This window comes from Mesoplodon bidens (assembly GCF_964165515.1).
Source record: "Mesoplodon bidens genome assembly, chromosome: 4".
NCBI classification, from domain to species: Eukaryota; Metazoa; Chordata; class Mammalia; order Artiodactyla; family Ziphiidae; genus Mesoplodon; species Mesoplodon bidens.
This window is the reverse complement of record NC_138160.1, coordinates 135,704,796-135,725,260: the sequence shown is the minus strand read 5'-3', so window position 1 is coordinate 135,725,260 and position 20,465 is coordinate 135,704,796. Positions and strand designations below refer to the sequence as shown.

Genomic DNA, 20,465 nt, shown 5'->3' with positions numbered 1-20,465 from the left:
GTTGCTGGAAGGACCTTCAATGTCCTTCTGAGCTTGTGTTTCTCCAGTTATAATCTGCCCACTCCCTGGAACAGAATTGCTTAGAGCTCTGTGAAAAGACAGGCCCCTGCCAGAGGCTGGGCTCCAGGTCAAGGTTCCTGAGTGTGGCTGTGCAGGGGATTACTATGCGACTTGTTCACTTGCTCAGGCCTACAGAATCTGCATCTCCTAGGTGGGGCCTGGACATCTCCATTTTTACTACACCCTGTAGAATATTCTAGTGGATAGAGCTGGGAGATTTGATCCTAAGATCTCTGACCCCTAGGTTTGGAACTCACTGATAGAGGCAGATAGCATAGAGGTTAAGGGCATGGGGTCCAGAGCCTGCCGGACCTTAAATCTTTGGCCCCAGCATACCCATGAGAGCTTGTTATTTAATCTCTCTGGAGCTCAGTTTCCTTATCTATAAAATGGGACCCATGATGGTGCTTTACAGCACTGATGTAAGAATGAAATAAGAATGAAGATTATAAGCACAGTGCCTGACATATAGTTAACTCTCAAAAAACGGTGTCTAAAAATGAGAAATAGACTGACTGCCTCTCCCAGTTGGTGTCTCACTTCAGACAGCCCAGTTGGGTAATGGCCAATCACGCCTCAGAGGAGAGTTGCTGATTCTTGTCACTTATAGCTACTCTACAGGGCTCTGGTGACAGAGGCAGTGTGAGGTCATGGTTAAGGTCTTGGGACCTAGATGCTTAGGTTTTTACTGCCTGTGTGACTTTGGTCAGTTGATTAACTTCGCTGAGCCTTAGTTTTCTCGTTTGTAAAATGAGGATAATATTTGTAAGGGTCATAGAAGTTGGTGTGAATAATAAAATACTCGGCACAGTGCCTGGTCCATAGCAAAGACTCAGTAGTTTATAACCACCATGATTGTTGTTCACTGTGCACCAAACTTCTGTGTTGTCTCTGTCCTATTCGGCCTAGAGGCTTATTCAAGTGATGCCTGGTCAGCTACACTGGAACTTTCCATCCACTGGGTGTTATCTCCACAGCCACAACCCAGTGCACACAAAGCCATCTGCTGGTTTGTGGTGAAGCCCTCTGCTTCCAGTGTTTGTAGCCATTGGGGGAAACTGAGGTGACGGGGAGGGGCCTTGGTCAGCCAAGATGAGAAGATAGCTTGAGAACAGGATGCCCACAGCAGCTCTGCCCTCTGCCCTTTCCCGTCTGGACTCAGGAGCGGATGTGACCCTTGCTGTTTGCTCCACTCTCACCCCCAGCTGCACAGGCAGCCCATTGGGTGTCCTGCCGGGGGGTTGGTCTGGGATTGCTGCGTCAGCCTGGGTGAGGTAGCCGGGAAGTCGTCAGGCTCCCTGGCACCGGAATGAGGTCAACCAGGGATGGATTCCAGGAAGGACTGTTGCTGATCAGGGCCTGGCGCTGTCTCTCCTGAGAGCGTCGCAGGCTCTTCCCAAAGGGCAAAACCTGGGCGGGGACCCGGAGGTGTTAGGGGCAGGGATGGAAGCCGAGACAGCCGAAGAGAGGTCCTCCTGCCAGTTTGGAGTGGCAAAGACTGACTTGGCTACACTTTACCTTTTGAAATTTCTGGATGGATAGAGCCTGAGGTTTTGGAGCACATGAAATGCTGTAGGGTCCCTGGGGTACATTGCTGGGATCTTCCTTCCCCAGGGCCCTGATAACATTCCCTTGCTCTAGTTTTCATCTCACAGTGTCAAGGATGGCAAATACCTGCTACGGGGGCCTCTTATTGGTGATAGTGATTGATAGTAAGCTGTGCACTCTTTCTCACCGAGTCCAGATAAAGCACCCAGAAGACTCATTGCTGTAACACCCCAGGCAGCAGCATCCAACATGAGTGTTCAGGGCGATGGAAGCTTTTTGCCTTCTCTGTTAACATACTGTAGTGATTTATTCCCGTGTTCAGACTCTAAGCTCCGTGAGGGCAGGCATCTTGTCTGTCCTGTTCACTAGTCCATCCTCAGCAACTAGCACGATGCCTGGCACATAGCAGCAGCTCAGGAAGTATTTGTGGAATGAATGTCTGTCCTCCAATGGAATGTGAATTACACAAGGACAGGGATTATGTCTAGATTACATCTAATACAGAGTAAGGGTTCAATGAATGAAAAAATATAATGAATGAACGCACATCTTTATTCTGAGTTCAAGGCTAGTATCTGTAACCCAGAGAAAAGAGTAGTCACACATGCTTGGTTGTGGGTGTCACCTCACCTCAGAGCTGCCTTGCTGATGCAGGGAAATTGGGGCTGGTAGGCATGCCATCAGTGATGTCTCTAGCTTTGGTTTCCAAGAGCAAGGACACTTGTCTTTCCATTTAATCATCCCAAGAGTCCTGTGAAGTTAGAAAATTATCATTTGCATTTACACTTGGGGAAACCGAGGCTTGGAGTGATTGAAGAGGTTTGTTGAAGAGCATTTGGCAATTTAATGTTGGAGCTAAGATTAGAACTTGGGTCTCCTCATCCTCAGGCCAGCATTCTTTCTCCAGTCACCAGACCGTCTTTTTCTCAGTCTATAGAGTTTTGACCTGTGATCTGTTGTATGCTGTGTTTGGGTTTGGGAGGTTTTTTGGAATCCTAGTCATGCCATCCTTTATGATTATGAGCTGTCCCTGGTCCAGCCCTTTTAGAACCTTCAAGCTTCTCTGTGATATGCTTTTGTACCCTGAAACCGTGCACCACATCTCACATACATGTGCATTTCTCTGGAGAGGAAGTCTGAGTTTGCGTCAGATTCGCACCAAGGAGTGCACGACCCCATAATAAGATTAAGAAGCAATGATCAAAACCAACTGTGAAATTTTGTATATGGGGAAACTGAGGCCTGAGCAAGGGACTTTTCCAGGACCATAATCTTTGACCAGAGACTCTATTTCTCCCGTCAACAGAGGACTGATTATGGTGAGCAGTAACCTCAGCTACATCATCGAGCCCCTCCCTGACAGCGAGGGCCACCACCTTATTTACAGATCCGAACATCTCAAGCTTCCCCCCGGGAACTGTGGGTTCGAGCACTCCAAGCCCACCGCCAGGGACTGGGTCCTTCAGTTTACAAACCAGATCAAGAAGCGACCTCGCAGGGTGAGTTTTTCTTAGCGCAGGAGTTAGCCTGGGGATAGGCTTGTCCCTTCTGAGGACCCTTACCTTGGATCCAGGAGTATTTCTAAATTAAAGGGAGATGGCTAAGAAGGAGGAAATAGCTTTTTCCTCTTAGTCTAAGTCATTGTTGAATGTGAGAAACCCTTGTTTTCGACAGAATAACTGCTTTGGGGGAAAACATTACTACCTTTAAAGTAAGGTGCTGATTTCAGAAACTTTAAAATGTGAGAAAAAAAATATACGCCTCCCTTTTTGGAATAGCCACTTAACCATGTGCACAAAATGCTTGTATTTATTTATGCCGAAAATAGAGGTATATGGTTTAAATGTCTTTTGGGAACTTGATTGTCAGCATGTTCCCTCACGGTATGTCAGCCTCTGTTCTGTCTGCACTAGGCAGCCAGCTCATTATTTCTGGAGACTAAAGGACTGGACCCACTGTCCCAGAGCAGCCTCCCGCGATAACCAAGATGGCGGGCGGAAGGTGTAGTGAGGGTGATGATGAAGCGACCATAGCTGGGGTTGTCTCCAGATCCCAGGTACAAATTTAGTAAGGAGGGCCGCTGCTTAATAACTGTACCATTTCTGAGCAGTTTTTTGAAATGAGGTCAAGTCCACCATTTCTATAGCTCTGATCTGCTTATGTCTCTTTCTTAGATGAAAAGGGAAGATTTACACTCCATGAAGTATGTGGAGCTTTACCTTGTGGCTGATTATGCAGAGGTAAGGGGGAGGCAATGGGTTTTAGCAGAAAAATCGCTCTCTTGATAGCTTCCATTCCAGCCTTCAAACTGCTTTGGGGAAATACTAAAGCATTCCTCTTTTTCCGGTTTGTCATGTGATTTTGACCTTAAATCTGACCAAAGGCTCTTTTTGCTATTTTAAACACAGTTGGGAAAAAAACAAGGAGAAGTCTCTTCCAGCTCAGTACATTAATCAGAACATCAGGACAAAGAATGTTATTTAGGTTAACATTTCTTAGACTGGGTCTGAAGACCCTTAGGTTTTGGTGCTTATTCTTTGGGAGAATAGAGATAGACCTGCCCCTCACATCACAGGGTTTACAGTAGCAGCAGAAAAACTCTCTAGTTCCAAGTGTGATGACTGCTAGGGTGGTTCATTGTAGAGGATTAGAGTGCAGATAATGAATTGGGGAAAGCTTCCCAAGGCAGTGGTGTTGAAGCTGACTCCTAAAGAATGGATTTAGGCCCTGTGACCCATATTTGCCTAAATTAGCCATATTTTACCTCATTCTCACTTTATGTAGTGGCTCAACCACAGAACTGACATATCTTTTGGGCATGGAAGGTCAGATGAGCTGAGCACTCCCCACGTTCTAACAGTGCACCTCGCCTGGGGCTCCCTTTCAGACAGAACTCATCACAGTTCCCATCTGTCACATACCATCCAAATGGGTTAGTTAGCAGCTCCCCCAGAGGAGCAATCCCACAGCACAGATCCTGGAGGGCAGTGCAGGGAAGGGGGAAGAATACTAGACTTGGTGCTGGAAGAGCTGCCTTCCAGTGTTAGTGGCAGGACGAGGGGGCCCTTGAGTGTCTGCAAGGACACGGAATCATTAACTGGGCAGAGACACGGAGGTGAAGGGCTCTCCCAGGCCGAGGAAACTTTTTTTTTTTTAATATATGTATATATATTTCAATTTTATTTATTTATTTATTTATTTTTGGCTGCGTTGGGTCTTTGTTGCTGCACACGGGCTTTCTCTAGTTGCCGCGAGTGGCGGCTACTCTTCGTTGTGGTGTGCGGGCTTCTCACTGCAGTGGCTTCTCTTGTTGCAGAACACAGGCTCTAGAGTGCAGGTTTCAGTAGTTGTGCCGCATGGGCTCAGTAGTTGTGGCACATGGGCTCAGTAGTTGTGGCTCGTGGGCTCTAGAGTGCAGGCTTCAGTAGTTGTGGCACACGGGCTCAGTAGTTGTGGTTCGTGGGCTCTAGAGCACAGGCTCAGTCATTGTGGCACACGGGCTTAGTTGCTCCGCGGCATGTGGGGTTTTCCCGGACCAGGGCTCGAACCCGTGTCCCCTGCATTGGCAGGCGGATTCTTAACCACTGCACCACCAGGGAAGCCCAGAGGGAACATCTTGTTCTGCTTTGAGAGGAGTTTTGCTTTTTAATTGATGTCGGTATTGGTTTTTCCAGCAGCCTTTCTTTCTTTCATTTTTTTTTCTTTTGTTTTCCCTTCCAAAGACTGGTGTGTGTGTAGGATGGGGGAGTGGTGTGGGGAGCAAAATCCTAAGTGATTTAAAAGCCGCAGCTGCACAGTCATGGGAGATGCTAATGGCGCTGGCCCCTGCCTAACAGAACTGCCATAGTGGGAGGGTTGCTGGAAGAGAGCTGAGCTTCCCCGGCTCCTGGACATCTTTAAGCTTTGCATTTGAGATCCTCTAATACAGTGGTCTCGAACCTTTCTTTTTTTTTTTTTTTTTTTTTGCTGCAGAATCCTTTGTTCAGATGAAAGCTCCTGGGACCCCAATAGTTAAGCATATAGAAACACAGCTGCTCTAATGGAAAGGTGGGGTGATGCTCCCCCTCGGCCTTGCACTCTCACCAGAGGACTCCTGGTGTGGGGATTTAAAACCCACTGGGTGTGAGTCTGAAAGCTGGAGAAGCGGGGGTGGGGTGGGGATCGGACATCTTCAGTCTCCTGACCTCCAGGGTCACAGCAAACCCCCAAGAGGAAAAGTGTGTGCCCGAGGTGCCTCCAGAACTGTGCTGTGCCTAGAGCCATCTTCCTGTTCTAGAGGGAGGGTCTCCAGCAGCGCCCCATAGGTGTTGCCCACAGGCCGTGATTCATGCAGCTCAGTGGATGGTGGATAGGGAATGAGCTCACTACTCAGGTCCTGGGCAGGGGTGGGTGGGGAAGTAATAGGCCAGGCTGGGCTCACAGGCTCACAAATCCCTGCCCCCCTCACCACCTCTTCCCCCACTCCCTCTCCAAGTGGCCTCTCATCCTCCGCGGGCAGAAATGTATTCCTGACAATTAATTAATCTGAGAGGACGGGCAGACAGGGAAGAGGAGGGCCGCCTTATCTGTGATTTATAACCTGGTGCTGAGACAGGCCAGGCTTCGCCTCTGGGCTCTGGACTTAGCACAGGGAGCAGAGACATGGATGGGGTTGCTGCCTGGAGAGAGAGGGTTTTTAGCAGTAAAAATGACCCTGCAGCTCCCTGGGCCTAGGTGGGAGCACCTGGAGTGGTTCTCAGTTTATTCATTCCTCAGGTGAAATGGGAGATCCAGGTGGGGGAAGAGCAAGATGGGATTTGGAGGAGGAGACAGGGTAGCTGTGAGAACAGGTATGCCAAGGACTTTTCAAGATACAGACAGAATGTGGGGCAGTTGGGAAAGACCAGGTGATGCACCGTGTTTTAAGGCCCGTGTCAGCCCAGAAAGTGTAAGTGGGAGATACTCTTTTCTTTACATCAGAGGTCTGTAAACTATAGCCCGTGGTCAAATCCAGCCCACTCCGGGTTTTTATAAATAAAGTTTTACTGGAACGTATCCATGCCTGCCGCTGCATGTGTTGTCCATGGCTGCTTTTGAGCTACAATGGCAGAGTTGAGTAGTTGTGGTAGAGACTTTATGGCTGCAAAGCCTAAAATATTTACAGTCCGGCCATTTGCAGAAAGTTTGCTGACTCTTGCCTGAGGCTCTTCAGGATAGCATGATACATTCCTTAAAACTATGGTGGTATTATCCGGCAGCTGTTTGAAGATAGGATTAATATATTTGAAAGACAATGAAATCTGACTCTGATGTTCTATCTAATAAATACTCCCTAAGTGCTGCAGCACTTTCTGTGCCGTGAGACGAGTTTAGAAATGGGATGACTCAGTAAAGAGAAACTTCAGGATTAACACCTTGGAAAGGTCTAAGTCCCAGGATCTTACATTGAATTTAACTCCATAGAAAGCAATGGTGAAAGGGAGACGATTGCAGTTCTGATGAGTCACGGTTCCCAGGAGGCCCAGGAAGGTCCAGAAGCAGTGGGAGAATAGGAAACGGTGCGTTTCTCCCCCTCTCGTGGCTGAGACACACCCCCATCTGGACAAATATCCCAGAGTGTTTTATTTGGCTGTTCTTTTCATTTCTTTCTTGTATATTCTTGTGGGATGCAGTGGAGGAAGGACGTGAAGGTTTGGACTGAAGTAACATATATCGTGTGTACACAAGGTAAATCAGATAGGTACCCAGGTTCTGTGTAACAATGGCAGCATATAGGACATACCCATCATTTTCAAATTTAGGTTGCAGTTGTAACAAATTTTATCTTTATGCTGTGAAGCTTTCCTTCATCATTGCAGCTGAAAGTGATCTACCCTTTTTTTTTTTTTGCGGTACGTGGGCCTCTCACTGTTGTGGCCTCTCCGGTTGAGGAGCACAGGCTCCGGATGCGCAGGCTCAGCGGCCATGGCTCACGGGCCCAGCCGCTCCGCAGCACGCGGGATCTTCCCGGACCGGGGCACGAACCCGTGTCCCCTGCATCGGCAGGCGGACTCTCAACCACTGCGCCACCAGGGAAGCCCGTGATCTACCCTTTTGAAGCAGGCGTGATAAAGTGAGGCTACCTACCGAAATGTGCCCCTCCTGCTACCCACGGCAGATATTTCTGATGGAGCACAGCGCTTTTTCCTGCCGAGCCCCTTGCAGTCTTAGAATTCTCCTCACTGTGGAAGGCACTGCTAGTTGATCTGAGCAGCATGCCAGGTGAAGCCTATTCGCCAAGCTTTTATGATCCTCATTGCCAGCACTCATTCTGTGTCATTCACACGGCCTCCTGTTGCAGTTATTTCTGTGCAGGTTTTCTCAGCCCGTTTCTATTTCATACTCCTTAAATATAGCATCTGCCATCGTTGTTATTTCTGGTCCTCTCTGTGTTTTAACTGAAGCTCCTTCAAGGCTAGGACCAGGACCACACACTTTGTATCCTACCCAGCACCAAGTGCAGTGCCTTGCACACTGCAGGTGTTCAGCAACAATTTGACCATGTTGACTGATCATGTGCACGGAGGCCTTGTGAGATCCCTGTGATGGTGGCTCCATGCTGGGGTGATGACCGAGGCAAGGATTGAATTGGTCCCTCTTCTAAGCCCCAGTGGAAGTTTGCAGGAAGCCTTGTAATTAGGAGGACAGGAGAACGAGGTTGACTTCACAGGCTGGAGGAAGACAGTTCAGTTCACTGCACAACTGTTACATGCCTACTGTGTGCCCAGAGCTGATCTAGCAGTGGGAGGGACTAAGATGGATGTGACCCAGGTTCTGCCCTCCCAAGCCGACACTATGTGCCAGGGAGATAGTCGTCCTAGAAGACGGAAGAAAATGAAAAGGAATTCAAAGACCAGTAATGGGGCGCATGAGGGGTCCTGGGAAGGGTTCTGGGGTCTCACCTAGTTCTGCTTGCCCCATTTAGTTTCAGAAGAATCGACGAGACCAGGACGCCACCAAACACAAGCTCATGGAGATCGCCAATTACGTTGATAAGGTGAGACCAGGTGTGTCCTTGTGGGAAAGGTGCCAGCACCTTAGAGGAGCTGCAGGATAGGAGATCACACCTGACTTTCCTCTTGCTCGACTGGCCGCCCCACCAGCTTCTGGGAGGCAGTAGCGATGCAGCCGAAGCTCAGTGGTCACGACAAGACCGTCAACTGCATGGACCTAGCCAAGTAACTTGTCTTGTTTGGGTTGCTGTCTTGTTTTGCTTTTTAATTTACAAAATGAGGGGTTGATTTAAATCAATAGCTTTGGATTGTTTTTGTTTTTCTGATGGAATCCTTTTTCCAATGTCTAATATAAAAGTCCGATGAAAACAGACTCCTCTAAGCTGAAGCAGGGGTGAGGACCCAGAGTGCTGTCCTCTGACCCCCTTCCCCTCATCCCTGCCTTAAAAGTTGAGGAGTGGGTTGTTTGGGGTCAATCTGTATAATCTCCATCTGTAAAACAGTTCTAAAATCATTTGGTTTTGTCTCTTAGAAAAGCCATGCAGTTGGTTAACTTTCCTAGGTCAGGCTCTTTTAAACAAGCTCTTAGGAAATACCCAGATTCTTGAATTTTACTAGAATAGGCTGGTCTGGGACTTGGAAATACTTTGTTTATATGAAAGAGTGCAAAATGCAGAAGAGGTAACCTAGAATGACAGTGGCCTCTTGATAGGCGAGTGGTAAATAGTTTTAAAAAGTAGATTTTAATGTTTGGGATCGCAGGTCTCTTGAGGATCTGATCACATTTATTGTACAATTTCAGGGCACTCACAAAACTTCTGAACCTTAACTCTGGGCTTGCTAGGGATTCCTGGATCCCAGGTCTCAAGGGGGAATATATATATATATATATATATATATATATATATATACATATATATATATATATATATATATATAATATTAGAGGATAAGGAAGAGAACAAATATTTTTAGGGATTGACAAGCAAATTTGGTAGTGTTCTGAAGTCATTGGATGGGCAGGTCTATGCCCTGTGTTTTTGCCGTAGATGACTCTGGAAACGCTGGTCAGTGTTTGATGCCTGGTGAAAGTCAAACACTGGCATTTCCTGGAAGGAAGGACTCCAGGGACACAGTCCAGTCCTCTCTCTAGCCTTCAATTCACTCAACAATAACATCTAAATGATCCCACAACCCAAACACTCAGCATCTGGGAAAACAAGAAAAGCTTGTTTCCCTGGGGGTAGACCCTGTTATCCCGCATGTGACATCTATTGTTCTGGAGATGCTGCAGGTGGGAGACTTGGCTGGGTCTCCCCTATGTAGATTCTGCAGCTGGTCTGGGTGATAGAACCAGGGGTGCTGGTGAAAAGTGGAAGGAGAAGAGAGGCATTAGCAAACCGCATCCTGGCTGGAAGGCCCCCAGCCTTGCCAGCTGGTGTGCTCTGTGAAGCAGTCTCGGTTCTCTCATCTGCAGCTGAGGTTAGTCACTCCTGGCTGGGGTTAGGGAAGGCAAACTCACTTCTCTGAGGCTTGCTGACCCGCCTACTTGAACTGAACTATTATGGAACTAAAACTGGAATGCACTGCACTAATCGGCTGAATCATGAACCCAATCAAAAATGTTTTTCCTTAACTGTGAAAAAGCCAAGTTTAAGTCCTCAAAAAGCTCCCTAGTGAAGCAAGTTCAAATTGAAATCCAAACCCTTTATTTTCTGTAATGATTGACCTGGCACAAAACAGGAAAATCAAAATTTCCATTGAAATCAACGGATACTCTGCTGAATCTGGAGCCCACTTACGTCACAGTTTCTTGGGGGCAGGTTGATTCTCTGGATGTGTAGATATGGTAGCGCTTCAGCAGTGTAGTGTCGTCACGAGTAGACTCTGAGGTCTAATAATCCGGGCCTTAATCCTGGCTCTGCCAGCTTCCTGCTGAGACTTTGGCAAGTTACTGAACTTCTCTAGGCCTCAGTGCTTAATACATAGAAAGCACTTGATAAGCATTTGTGCTATGATTGTTATATTTACCTGGGGCAGTACCTGCCACTTTCGGATTAAGGTGGCATCTCCTGCTCACGTGACCCAGGTTTACCTGCAGCTTTTCTCTTTAAGTTGCTGTCTCAGTATTCTCTAGGGTAGAGGCCAGTCGAAGAATTCCTTGTACCTACGCCTTCCAGTACTTCGCTTTAAGGAAAACCCTCTTCCTGCTATGAGTGTGTGAGATGAAAGATACTGTGTCATGAAAGTTAGATGTAGCTCTAGCCTTAAGGAGCCCAAGGATCAAAGCTCGTTTATAGAATTTCAGGATCTCTGGGTTGGACAAAATCCTGAAGATTATCTGGGACCTTTGCAGCCTAAAGCTTGCAACCTGTTTATGGCATCCTTCACAAAACCCAAAAACCCCCAGTGATGGGGAAAGAAAATTTGAAAGTAAGCACATCTGTCACATGTATCTCATTTATACCCATTTACTTCCAAAATGAGTCGGAGACGTCTTCCAATAAATCCATTAATATATCCACACAATGGAATACTAGTCAGCAATAAAAAGGAATGGCAGCCTGATACAGGCTACAAGACGGATGAACCTCAGAAACATGTTAAATGAAAGAAATAACAAAAGACCACATATTGTATACTTTCATTTATAGAATATGTCTGGAAAAGGCAAATCTGTGGAGACAGAAAGTGGATTAGTGATTGCCCAGGTCTGGGGGTGAAAATGGGCAATGATGGTAAATGGACATAAGGGATCTTGTTGGTGTGATGAAAATAGTCTAAAATTGGATTATGGTGATCACTTTACAACTTGGTAAGTTTACTAAAAAATATTGAGCTGTACACCTAAAATGGGTGGGTTCTGTGATATGTAAATTATATCTCAATAAAGTTGTTTTGAAAATCCATATACAAGAGAACTTTTTAGACCTGTATAAAAATGATAAGGGCCATAAAGGAATTGCAAGGGATAATTGTACCAGACACCTGGGCCCAAGGTCCTTATTACAGATGACAGCGTGGCTTAGCTCGCTTTGAAAGCTTTTTTCCTGTTTGAAGTGAAATGTCTTCCTGTCTTTTTTACCTGTAGACTGAGCCCCACTTTAGGCTCATGTGCAAAAATGCTGATCCTTTCTCCACATGAGAACCCCGTGCATGTCTGAAAACAGCTCTGTGTCCTATCTCAGTCTTCGTTTCTCTAAGCTAAGTCACCCCAGCTCTGCCACCAGGGGCAGAGCCTCTCTTAGGATGTCGTGCCTGTCTCAGGATGTCCCCCTTCTGAGAAGGTGAAGAGCAACACCTGTTCCCTCCTCCCCTTGGAGGCGTGTATAGAAGACAAATCTGGAATCTGTGCTCCGAGCGCTTGGGCTAGGAAGGGGCTCATAATCTCACGTGGTGTTGACAGATGATGCTGTGACTCTTCTGTGTGTGTTTTCAGTTTTACCGATCCTTGAATATCCGGATTGCCCTCGTGGGCTTGGAAGTGTGGACTCACGGGAATATGTGTGAAGTTTCGGAGAACCCGTACTCTACCCTCTGGTCATTTCTTAGCTGGAGGCGCAAGCTGCTCGCCCGGAAGAGCCATGACAATGCACAGTTAATCACGTAAATAGCTTTTTCCATATGTGTTGCCTTGGCCTTGGCTGCAAAGCCCCTGCCTGCAGTGCGTGTGCTGTTCGTCCTTTTCTCCCCAGTGCTGAAGGTTGGCTGGACTAAGCCATCCTGACTCTCCAGTCCAGGTAACGAAGTGTTCCTCAGGCATGTGCTCCGTACCCAGTATATCCAGGAAAATATTAAAAAGCCTGAGTCATAGCAATCCCAAGAAGTGTTTACAACCCAAATAAGAAAATTAGCCTTAGACATATTTAGTTGAGTCTCTGAAACAATTGGGTGTGTATTTGGGAAGTGAGTGACTGTGGTCATGGCTGCTTTGAAACAGACTTTCTAAGGGGCTCACCTTGATCTTCGTGGTGCTTTGTTCTAGAATGGGTGTTAATCGCCCAAAGCAGGCACAGGAGAGGGGTCTCGGCTTGTCCTTCTTGTCATTCCCAGGGGCTCAGGGCCGACTACGAGATAGTCAAGTGGCAGATAGTGCAGGAATAGTGTGTTTGGGAGGAGGGAGACAGACATGGGGGGAGAGGGCGGTTGTGTTGGAGTTTGTTCAGTCCCCAGAGAGAAAAGAGCAGAAACTGATGGGGGTCATGGTGGCCCGTGACAGTCCCCCATGGTGATTATCTAGTATTTATTAGTGTTGACTTCCAAAGGTATTCTCAGGAAGTTACAACAGAAGGCACATACATAATAAAACCAATTTTTTTTCCTGTTTCCTAAATATCTCTGAAACAACAATCATTTAAACCTTTGTTTACTCTTTAAAAGAGACCGGGGAAATAGCTGTACCAATAACCCGAGTGCTTACTTCATGATGGCACATTTACCTAGGAAGAGTCTTTGGTTACCAAAACTTTGGCCTGATCTTTGAAAGCCTGGAGTTCTGCTTTGGGCAAGACCTTGAATCCAATTTCCAGTAGGACTTCTTTGGAGCCATGTGTGAGTTTATCAGATAACCAGTAGGGCGTCATAGAGCTTTGCATGTATTTTTTTGCAGAGTGTTTCTCTGAAGATAAATGTGCCTTGAATTCAACAAACATGTATTAAGCACCCACTATGTGTCTGATTCTATGCTAAGTTCTAATGACCCCAAAATAAATGAGATAGCCTTGACTCTATAAGATATCATGCTCTAAGTAAGAAGACAAACACAGAGATATAAAAGCATGATGTAATGAACTTCCATGTAGATGCTTTAAATAAATATCATGTTTGTGGCATGCACGAAAACACTGGTATTATTCACTCCTTTGCCCCTGCCCTGGATGCATACAACTGAGAAAAGCATGTATTAAACTGGGGGAATGTAGCTGGCTGTTGGCAGATTAGGAGCACAGTTGCAAAACAAAGGCAAAAACAGCTCATCCTTGCACCCAGCTGCACTTTGTGAGGCTCCTGATGGGACACATCTGTTTCCTTGGCCCCAGAGTGATGCAGGAATGAAGCATCAGCTCCCACAGCTGCTGCCTTGACGCCCCCCCACCTCCCCATACACATACCACAGAGCCAGGGATATGGCAGGGCACCCTGGCAGCTGGCGGAAGTGGGCATGATTCACTTCAGCATCAGAACCTGTGCCACCCTTCCCTCATCCCCACCCTCTGACCTTTTCCTCTGCAGCAGGAATGGGATGCAGTTTTGCAAGCCCTGCCCATTTCCTTCCAGGGAATGGGGCTACGGGCATATTGTGGGAAGAAGTGACCTTTTGCTCTCTCTTCTGTTTCTCTGGAGCAGTGAGAGAGTAGGTGAGAGGAAGTGAGAGGTGTGGTGACCTGGAAGTTGTCCAGCTGGCCTAGAGTAGTGGGCTCTCTCCCCCTTGGGAATGATCTGGGAATGTCAGCAGGGCCAGGGAATGCCATGATGGCCACCCACTCCTGGGCACATGGAAACAGCCCTCTTGGTCCCCACTCCAGTCACCCTCTCTCCTTCCCTCCTGCAGGGGCATGTCTTTCCACGGCACCACCATCGGCCTGGCCCCCCTCATGGCCATGTGCTCTGTGTACCAGTCTGGAGGGGTCAACATGGTGAGTCTCAGCTAATATTATTGATGCTGCAGAAGGCGGAGAATTGCCCCACAAGACAGGAGGTCATCTTCTAAAAAATAATTTTAGGGCTTCCCTGGTGGCGCACTGGTTGAGAGTCTGCCTGCCAATGCAGGGGACACGGGTTCGTGCCCTGGTCCGGGGGGATCCCGCGTGCCGCGGAGCGGCTGGGCCCGTGAGCCATGGCCGCTGGGCCTGCGCGTCCGGAGCCTGTGCTCCGCAATGGGAGAGGCCACAGCAGTGAGAGGCCCGCGTACCACATTAAAAAAATAATAATAATAAAAAAATAAAAAATAATTTTATATTAATTGCTGCAGGAAAAGAGAAGATTGGACATAAAGAAGGGCAGTTGTTTAAAATGAAGGCATTAAGTTCTAAGAGGTGGAGGTACTCAGGGATGAATTTTCATTTATTGTAATGTATCCCCAGTTTTCAAGCTCAGGAGAACCTTGAAGCAATTACATTAATCATACATCGCTAGATGTCTTATATATTCCAGACCAGGGGCTCAGAAATTGTAAGATACAGAGATAAAATGTTTTTTTTTTATCCGAAGTCTTGTGTTGTTCTGTATATCTTTATGGAACAAGAGCCTGTCTCAGAGTCACAGGAAATTATTGCCCTCTTTTGCAGTTCTCTCTGACTTTGTGAGAGTGTTTGGACTACTCATGTCTGACCTGTGAAGTAGACAGCAAGGAGGCTGCTGTCCATTTCTTTGTCCACCCCTCTATCCACCCGTATTTATTGACAGATGCAGCAGGGTAGTTAAGAGCACAGGCTTTAGTCACCGAGCCTGTACGCACAGCAATTGTATAATCAGTGGAGGGCTGTGAGGCTTGGCCAAAGAAGAGGCAGGGCTGTAGCGGGGAGATGTCCTTGACCTGAACTGTCTCCCTGAGCAGGACCACTCTGAGAATGCCATTGGCGTGGCTGCCACCATGGCCCACGAGATGGGCCACAACTTCGGCATGAGCCATGATTCTGCGGATTGCTGCTCCGCCAGCGCGGCTGATGGTGGGTGCATCATGGCAGCCGCCACCGGGTGAGTCAAGCGGGAAGGTGAGGACGGGGAGGACGGCAGAGCACGAGAGGCCAGTGCGGCCCCTGCGTTGCTCCCGGCCCAGGGAGCCTCTGTTATACTAACGGGGGCATTGAAGAAAAAGGGGGTTTTGACCACAAAAGCATTGGAAGAAGACCAAGAAAACAATCGTGTGGAAGGAGCACAGGTTTCTAGCAGGAAGTTTGGTGTGGTGTAACCTTAGCTATACTTAATTTCTGTCTTGGGGTTCTTTAGCTATAAAATTGGCATAACCACGTGTGTCTTTTCCACTTCATGAATTTTTGCTGAGAACCCATTTAGAACAGCCACAATCCTCAGTCCCGCCATGTGAACGAAGTGTGATCAGTGCTGTTATGCCTCAGGCCAGATTGAACGTGCTGAGGTAGCCTCCAGAACAAGGAAAGGGAAGGAGAGCACCCCCCCACCCCCACCCCCACCCCCCAGTGACTCCTCAGGGAATTTACAGGCTGCGTTTACCACAAGGAATAAGGATAAGGCAGCTCCATCTCCCTGTAGCTGTGAGGGGTCTTTAAACCAGAGCCTTTGGAAGAGAATTCTGGAGTTGCTTAAAAGTCAGTGCCTGGACTCAGACAGCAGAGAACACTGGGTTCTTCCGGGACCCTAGTCACTCTTCAGAAGGCACCACGGTGGGAGCTTGTGTTCCTCCCACCCCAAACCATTAGGGTCTGCTTATGCTTCTTAGGGAATGGTGTGTCTCCAAGAGGAGATGCAGGGGCTTCCCTGGTGGCGCAGTGGTTAAGAATCCATCTGCCAGTGCAGGGGACACGGGTTTGAGCCCTGCTCTGGGGAGATCCCACATGCCACGCAGCAACTAAGCCCTTGCGCCACAACTACTGAGCCTGCGTTCTAGAGCCCGAGAGCCACAACTACTGAGTCCGTGTGCCACAACTACGGAAGTCCGTGCGCCTAGAGCCTGTGCTCTGCAACAAGAGAAGCCACCACAGTGAGAAGCCTGCGTACTGCTACGAAGAGTAGCCCCCGCTTGCCGCAACTAGAGAAAGCCTGCATGCAGCAGTGAAGATCCAACGCAGCCTAAATAAATAAATAGATAGATAGATAGATAGGAGATGCAGCTTTCTTGGAGCTCCAGTGTCCATTGTTTTCTCCTCACTTCTCAGAGAAAGTGACACACAAAGGATGATGTTGACATGCAGGGGACAACTCCATGGGTCATGCTCAAACCCCTGTGAGCTCACCATTAAGTCCACCTCTTTCTCTCTCAATCTAAAAAGCATATTTGTAGACAAATGGTTGAGAGAGTTATATTAATTACTACTCCAATTTGTTTTTAAGCTGTTCACAAATTTTAGTAGTTTAACAATTATTAGTAACAAGTTCTTTGTGACATTCCTGACAACTGAAGAAAACCCTCCAGTGTTTACCCTTTAGTTGGTTTAGAGAATTGGGATCAGGATAACTTTTCCCTTATAGACCCAAATTGTGGTACTGACCTGCGCCAGAGAGTGTATGACTTTTGTCTCTTTTTCCCAGTAGTGGGATCCAGGACCTTTCATATTCTTGTGATAAAGACCATGTGTTTGTGAGTTAGCTGGTTGAGTTTGGAGTGCTGCCTGCATCCTTAGAACAGAGATCAGATCACTGGCCCAACAAAGAAATTAAACCCTTGAACTTGGCGTTTTTTGGCCTGGTCTTCTGTTCTAAGAAAATCTCCATCTAATATCAGCTTCCGGAAGAGTTTGGGTTGGCTGGAATTTTATTCAGCTCTAAGGCTCAAGAGACCTATTGTAACACACTAGTTATCCTTTATTTATTGCAACTCCTTCATGAAAACGGCTGAAATTGTTGCTTCAAATTCTCAAGTAAAGCCTCCATGGAGCGTGAGAAAGAAAAGCATTATGGGATGGTTAATATTTCTTAATTCTTAGAATGTTAATGTACAGTTGATGTTCTAGGGGGGCAGAATATATGTGCATGGGACTATAGGGGTCTGAGTCCAGCTGGAATCAGCCTCATGGGCAGCAGGATTGATGCTGTTCTGGCTGCTTGATGCTCAGACTCCCAGCTAATTCCAACCCTGTTCTTCTCCCAGGCACCCCTTTCCCAGAGTGTTCAATAGATGCAACAGGAAGGAGCTGGACAGGTATCTGCAGTCAGGCGGAGGGATGTGTCTCTCCAACATGCCGGACACCAGGACGCTGTATGGAGGCCAGAGATGTGGAAATGGGTACCTGGAAGATGGGGAAGAATGTGACTGTGGAGAGGAGGAGGTAAGCTGTTGTGCTGGTGCTAGTAGGAGGGGAAGACTTTGCATTGGCTTCAAATCTCAAGGTTAAAGAGAATGCAAGTGAAAATTTAGTCATAGGCGTTTCCTGCACACACGTGGCTATCAACGACCCCATCACAAATAAGATGTGGGGAGTAAGCCTTGAATGGACCACGTCTGTAGACTCTCCCGGTTTGAAGTTGACATTGTTTATGTCCAGATTGTGAGCATCAGGTCTGCCCAGAAACCACAGTTTTTGCCAGTGAAGCCACAGGTGGCCTCCTTGGCCCTCCAGCTGTACTGAATTTATTCTGAAGGCCATGCAGCCAGATATATGAACTTGAACCCGGGCATTATGAGGATGCTTAAAATAACAAGCTCATGCTGTTTGGCCTGGAGAAGAGATGATTGAAAGGAAGGGGATGTAGGAAGTACTGGCAAGTCTGAAAGGGGCTTCTAGGAGGAAGAAGCAGCAGAACTCTTGGTGTACAAGCTCTTTGCTTCCTTATAATCTTCAGAATGAGAGTGGTGGGCGTACAGCATAGCCCTCTCACTTTTAACAGATGCTCTTCTGCAGAAAGCAGAACTGAATAGTTTCATATCTGTTTTTTGAAGGATGAAAATATGTACGTTAACATGCAAAATAATTTGTGGGAGAATGTGTGAGTATTCTATGTATTCAGAATAAACTATGTGGGTGAGATTGAGGGTCTGTATATGTGGGAAAAGACTATTTGATTTTATAATCTTCTCTATGGTTTGACTTTTTTTTTTTTTTTTTTTTTTTTTTTTTGCTGTATGTGGGCCTCTCACTGTTGTGGCCTCTCCCGTTGTGGAGCACAGGCTCCGGATGCACAGGCCCAGCGGCCATGGCCCACGGGCCCAGCCGCTCCGCGGCATGTGGGATCTTCCCAGACCGGGGCACAAACCTGTGTCCCCCACATCGGCAGACGGACTCTCAACCACTGCGCCACCAGGGAAGCCCCTGACTTTTTTTTAGTGCCAGCACGTAACTTTCATAATAAAACAAGAACTAGTTAAAGGCTCACCATCTGCACCACCATGAGTTCAGAGAAATCAGCCCAGACCCTTCAGAGAGTTGTATTATCACGGAGGGCCTGGTGGGGTTGAAGAGCAGCCTGTGAGTGGGCTTGGCCAGTTGGCTTATATTCAGAGGAGCTTCTCATTCAACAAATATTTACTGAGTATGTGGTACTATGTCATGTGCCAGGGATAGGAAAATAGATAGGCAGAGAAAATAGACATGGTCCCTGTCCTTATGGAGTGTATAGTCCAGTGGGGGAAACACACATTGACCAAATAATTGCAAAAATATATAAATACAACTGTGGTAAGTGCTAGGAGGGCCAATGGCATGATGCTAGGAGTATGTGTAATGTGAGGGGAACTGCCCTACTCAGGTGGGAGTGTGACCTCTGACCCCATAGCCAAAGGCTGAGGTAGGTGTTAGCGAGGAGCACAGGGAGGCCAAGGCACATTTCAGCTAGAGGAGGAACCGTGCCTTAGGGTGAGAAGAAACATGGTGTGCTAGAAGGGAAGGAACACAGGTCTCCCTGCAGCCCAGGGTGGTAGGAGATTCATGGAAAGAAAGTGCCCTTATTCCTTCTCTGAGGGGGAGACAGGTGGGTGAGTATCTGTAGTCAGGTGGTGGCATGTGTCTCTCCAACAAGCCAGACCTGGACAGTGATGGTTATGATATGGTTAATAAGCACAGAGTGGGCCCCAGGCAGACATGGCTTGAATTCGGCTCCAACACTTGCCAGGTATGTGCCTTAATCAGCCACTGGACTTGTCTGAGTTGCGGTTTCCCCTTGTGTGAAGTGGGCATAATTGTGCCTCCTAATCCTGCTGTGAGGGACCCATGGATGGGCCTGTCTCTATAGTAGGAGTGTGACAGGGACATTGGGAGTCACGGGGCATCTCATCATCTTTTTTTTTTTTTTTTTTAATTTTATTGGGGTAGAGTTGATTTACGATGTTGTGTTAGTTTCAGGTGTACAGCAAAGTGAATCAGTTATACATATACATATATCCAGTCTTTTTTAGATTCCTTTCCCATATAGGCTGTTACAGAGTATTGAGTAGAGTTCCCTGTGCTATACAGTAGGTTCTTGTTAGTTATCTATTTTATATATAGTGTGTATATGTCAATCCCAATCTCCCTATTTATCCTGCCCCTTACCCGCTGGTAACCATAAGTTTGTTTTCTACATCTGTAACTCTATTTCTGTTTTGTAGATAATCGTCATCTTTTTAAAATAATTAATTAATTAATTAATTTTTTGGCTGTGTTCGGTCTTCATTACTGCGCGCGGGCTTTCTCTAGTTGTGGCGAGTGGGCTCAGTCGTTGAGGTGCGTGGGCTTCTCATTGCAGTGTCTTCTCTTGTTGCAGAGCACAGGCTCTAGGCGTGTGGGCATCAGTAGTTGCAGCACGCAGGCCCTAGCATGTGTGGGCTTTAGTAGCTGCAGCGCATGGGCTCAGTAGTTGTGGCATGTGGGCTCTAGGGTGCGCGGGCTTCAGTAGTTGTGGTGTGTGGGCTCAGTAGTTGTGGCTCACGGGCTCTAGAGCGCAGGCTCAGTAGTTGTGGTGCATGGGCTTAGTTGCTCCACGGCATGTGAGGTCTTCCCAGACCAGGGCTTGAACCCATGTCCCCTGCATTGGCAGGCGGATTCTTAACCACTGCGCCACCAGGGGAGTCCCGTCATCTTTTTCGATCTCATGCTGTGTGTCAGCAAATCAGGACCCGTAGGGCAGGAAGGAAGAGAGGAGAGCATGGAACCCCTAGAGAAGGGTCCAGGCCAGCGAGGGTTGAGGAGGAGCAGCAGATGGCAAGAGAAGTCTGGGGAAGCAGGCCCGGGGGCTGACATAAATTGTTCAGGAGTTGTTCCAGCATGCCCTGACTCC

The 20,465-nt window shown here is 47.4% G+C and overlaps 1 protein-coding gene across 3 annotated transcripts in view; it reads left to right on the top strand.

Moving 5' to 3' along the window:
* Window positions 1-20,465, top strand: part of ADAM19 (ADAM metallopeptidase domain 19) — an 87,331-nt gene that overhangs the window by 46,611 nt on the left and 20,255 nt on the right. For 2 of the 3 annotated variants that reach the window (XM_081230636.1, XM_081230635.1), the window contains exons 6-12: window positions 2,915-3,107; window positions 3,783-3,848; window positions 8,552-8,623; window positions 12,019-12,185; window positions 14,131-14,215; window positions 15,136-15,275; window positions 17,365-17,542. In XM_081230636.1, coding sequence (XP_081086762.1) covers window positions 2,915-3,107; window positions 3,783-3,848; window positions 8,552-8,623; window positions 12,019-12,185; window positions 14,131-14,215; window positions 15,136-15,275; window positions 17,365-17,542 — 901 coding nt within the window. Of the gene's footprint in view, window positions 1-2,914; window positions 3,108-3,782; window positions 3,849-7,290; window positions 7,315-8,551; window positions 8,624-12,018; window positions 12,186-14,130; window positions 14,216-15,135; window positions 15,276-17,364; window positions 17,543-20,465 lie in introns of those variants that run through there. The other variant, XM_081230637.1, reaches the window with a different exon arrangement.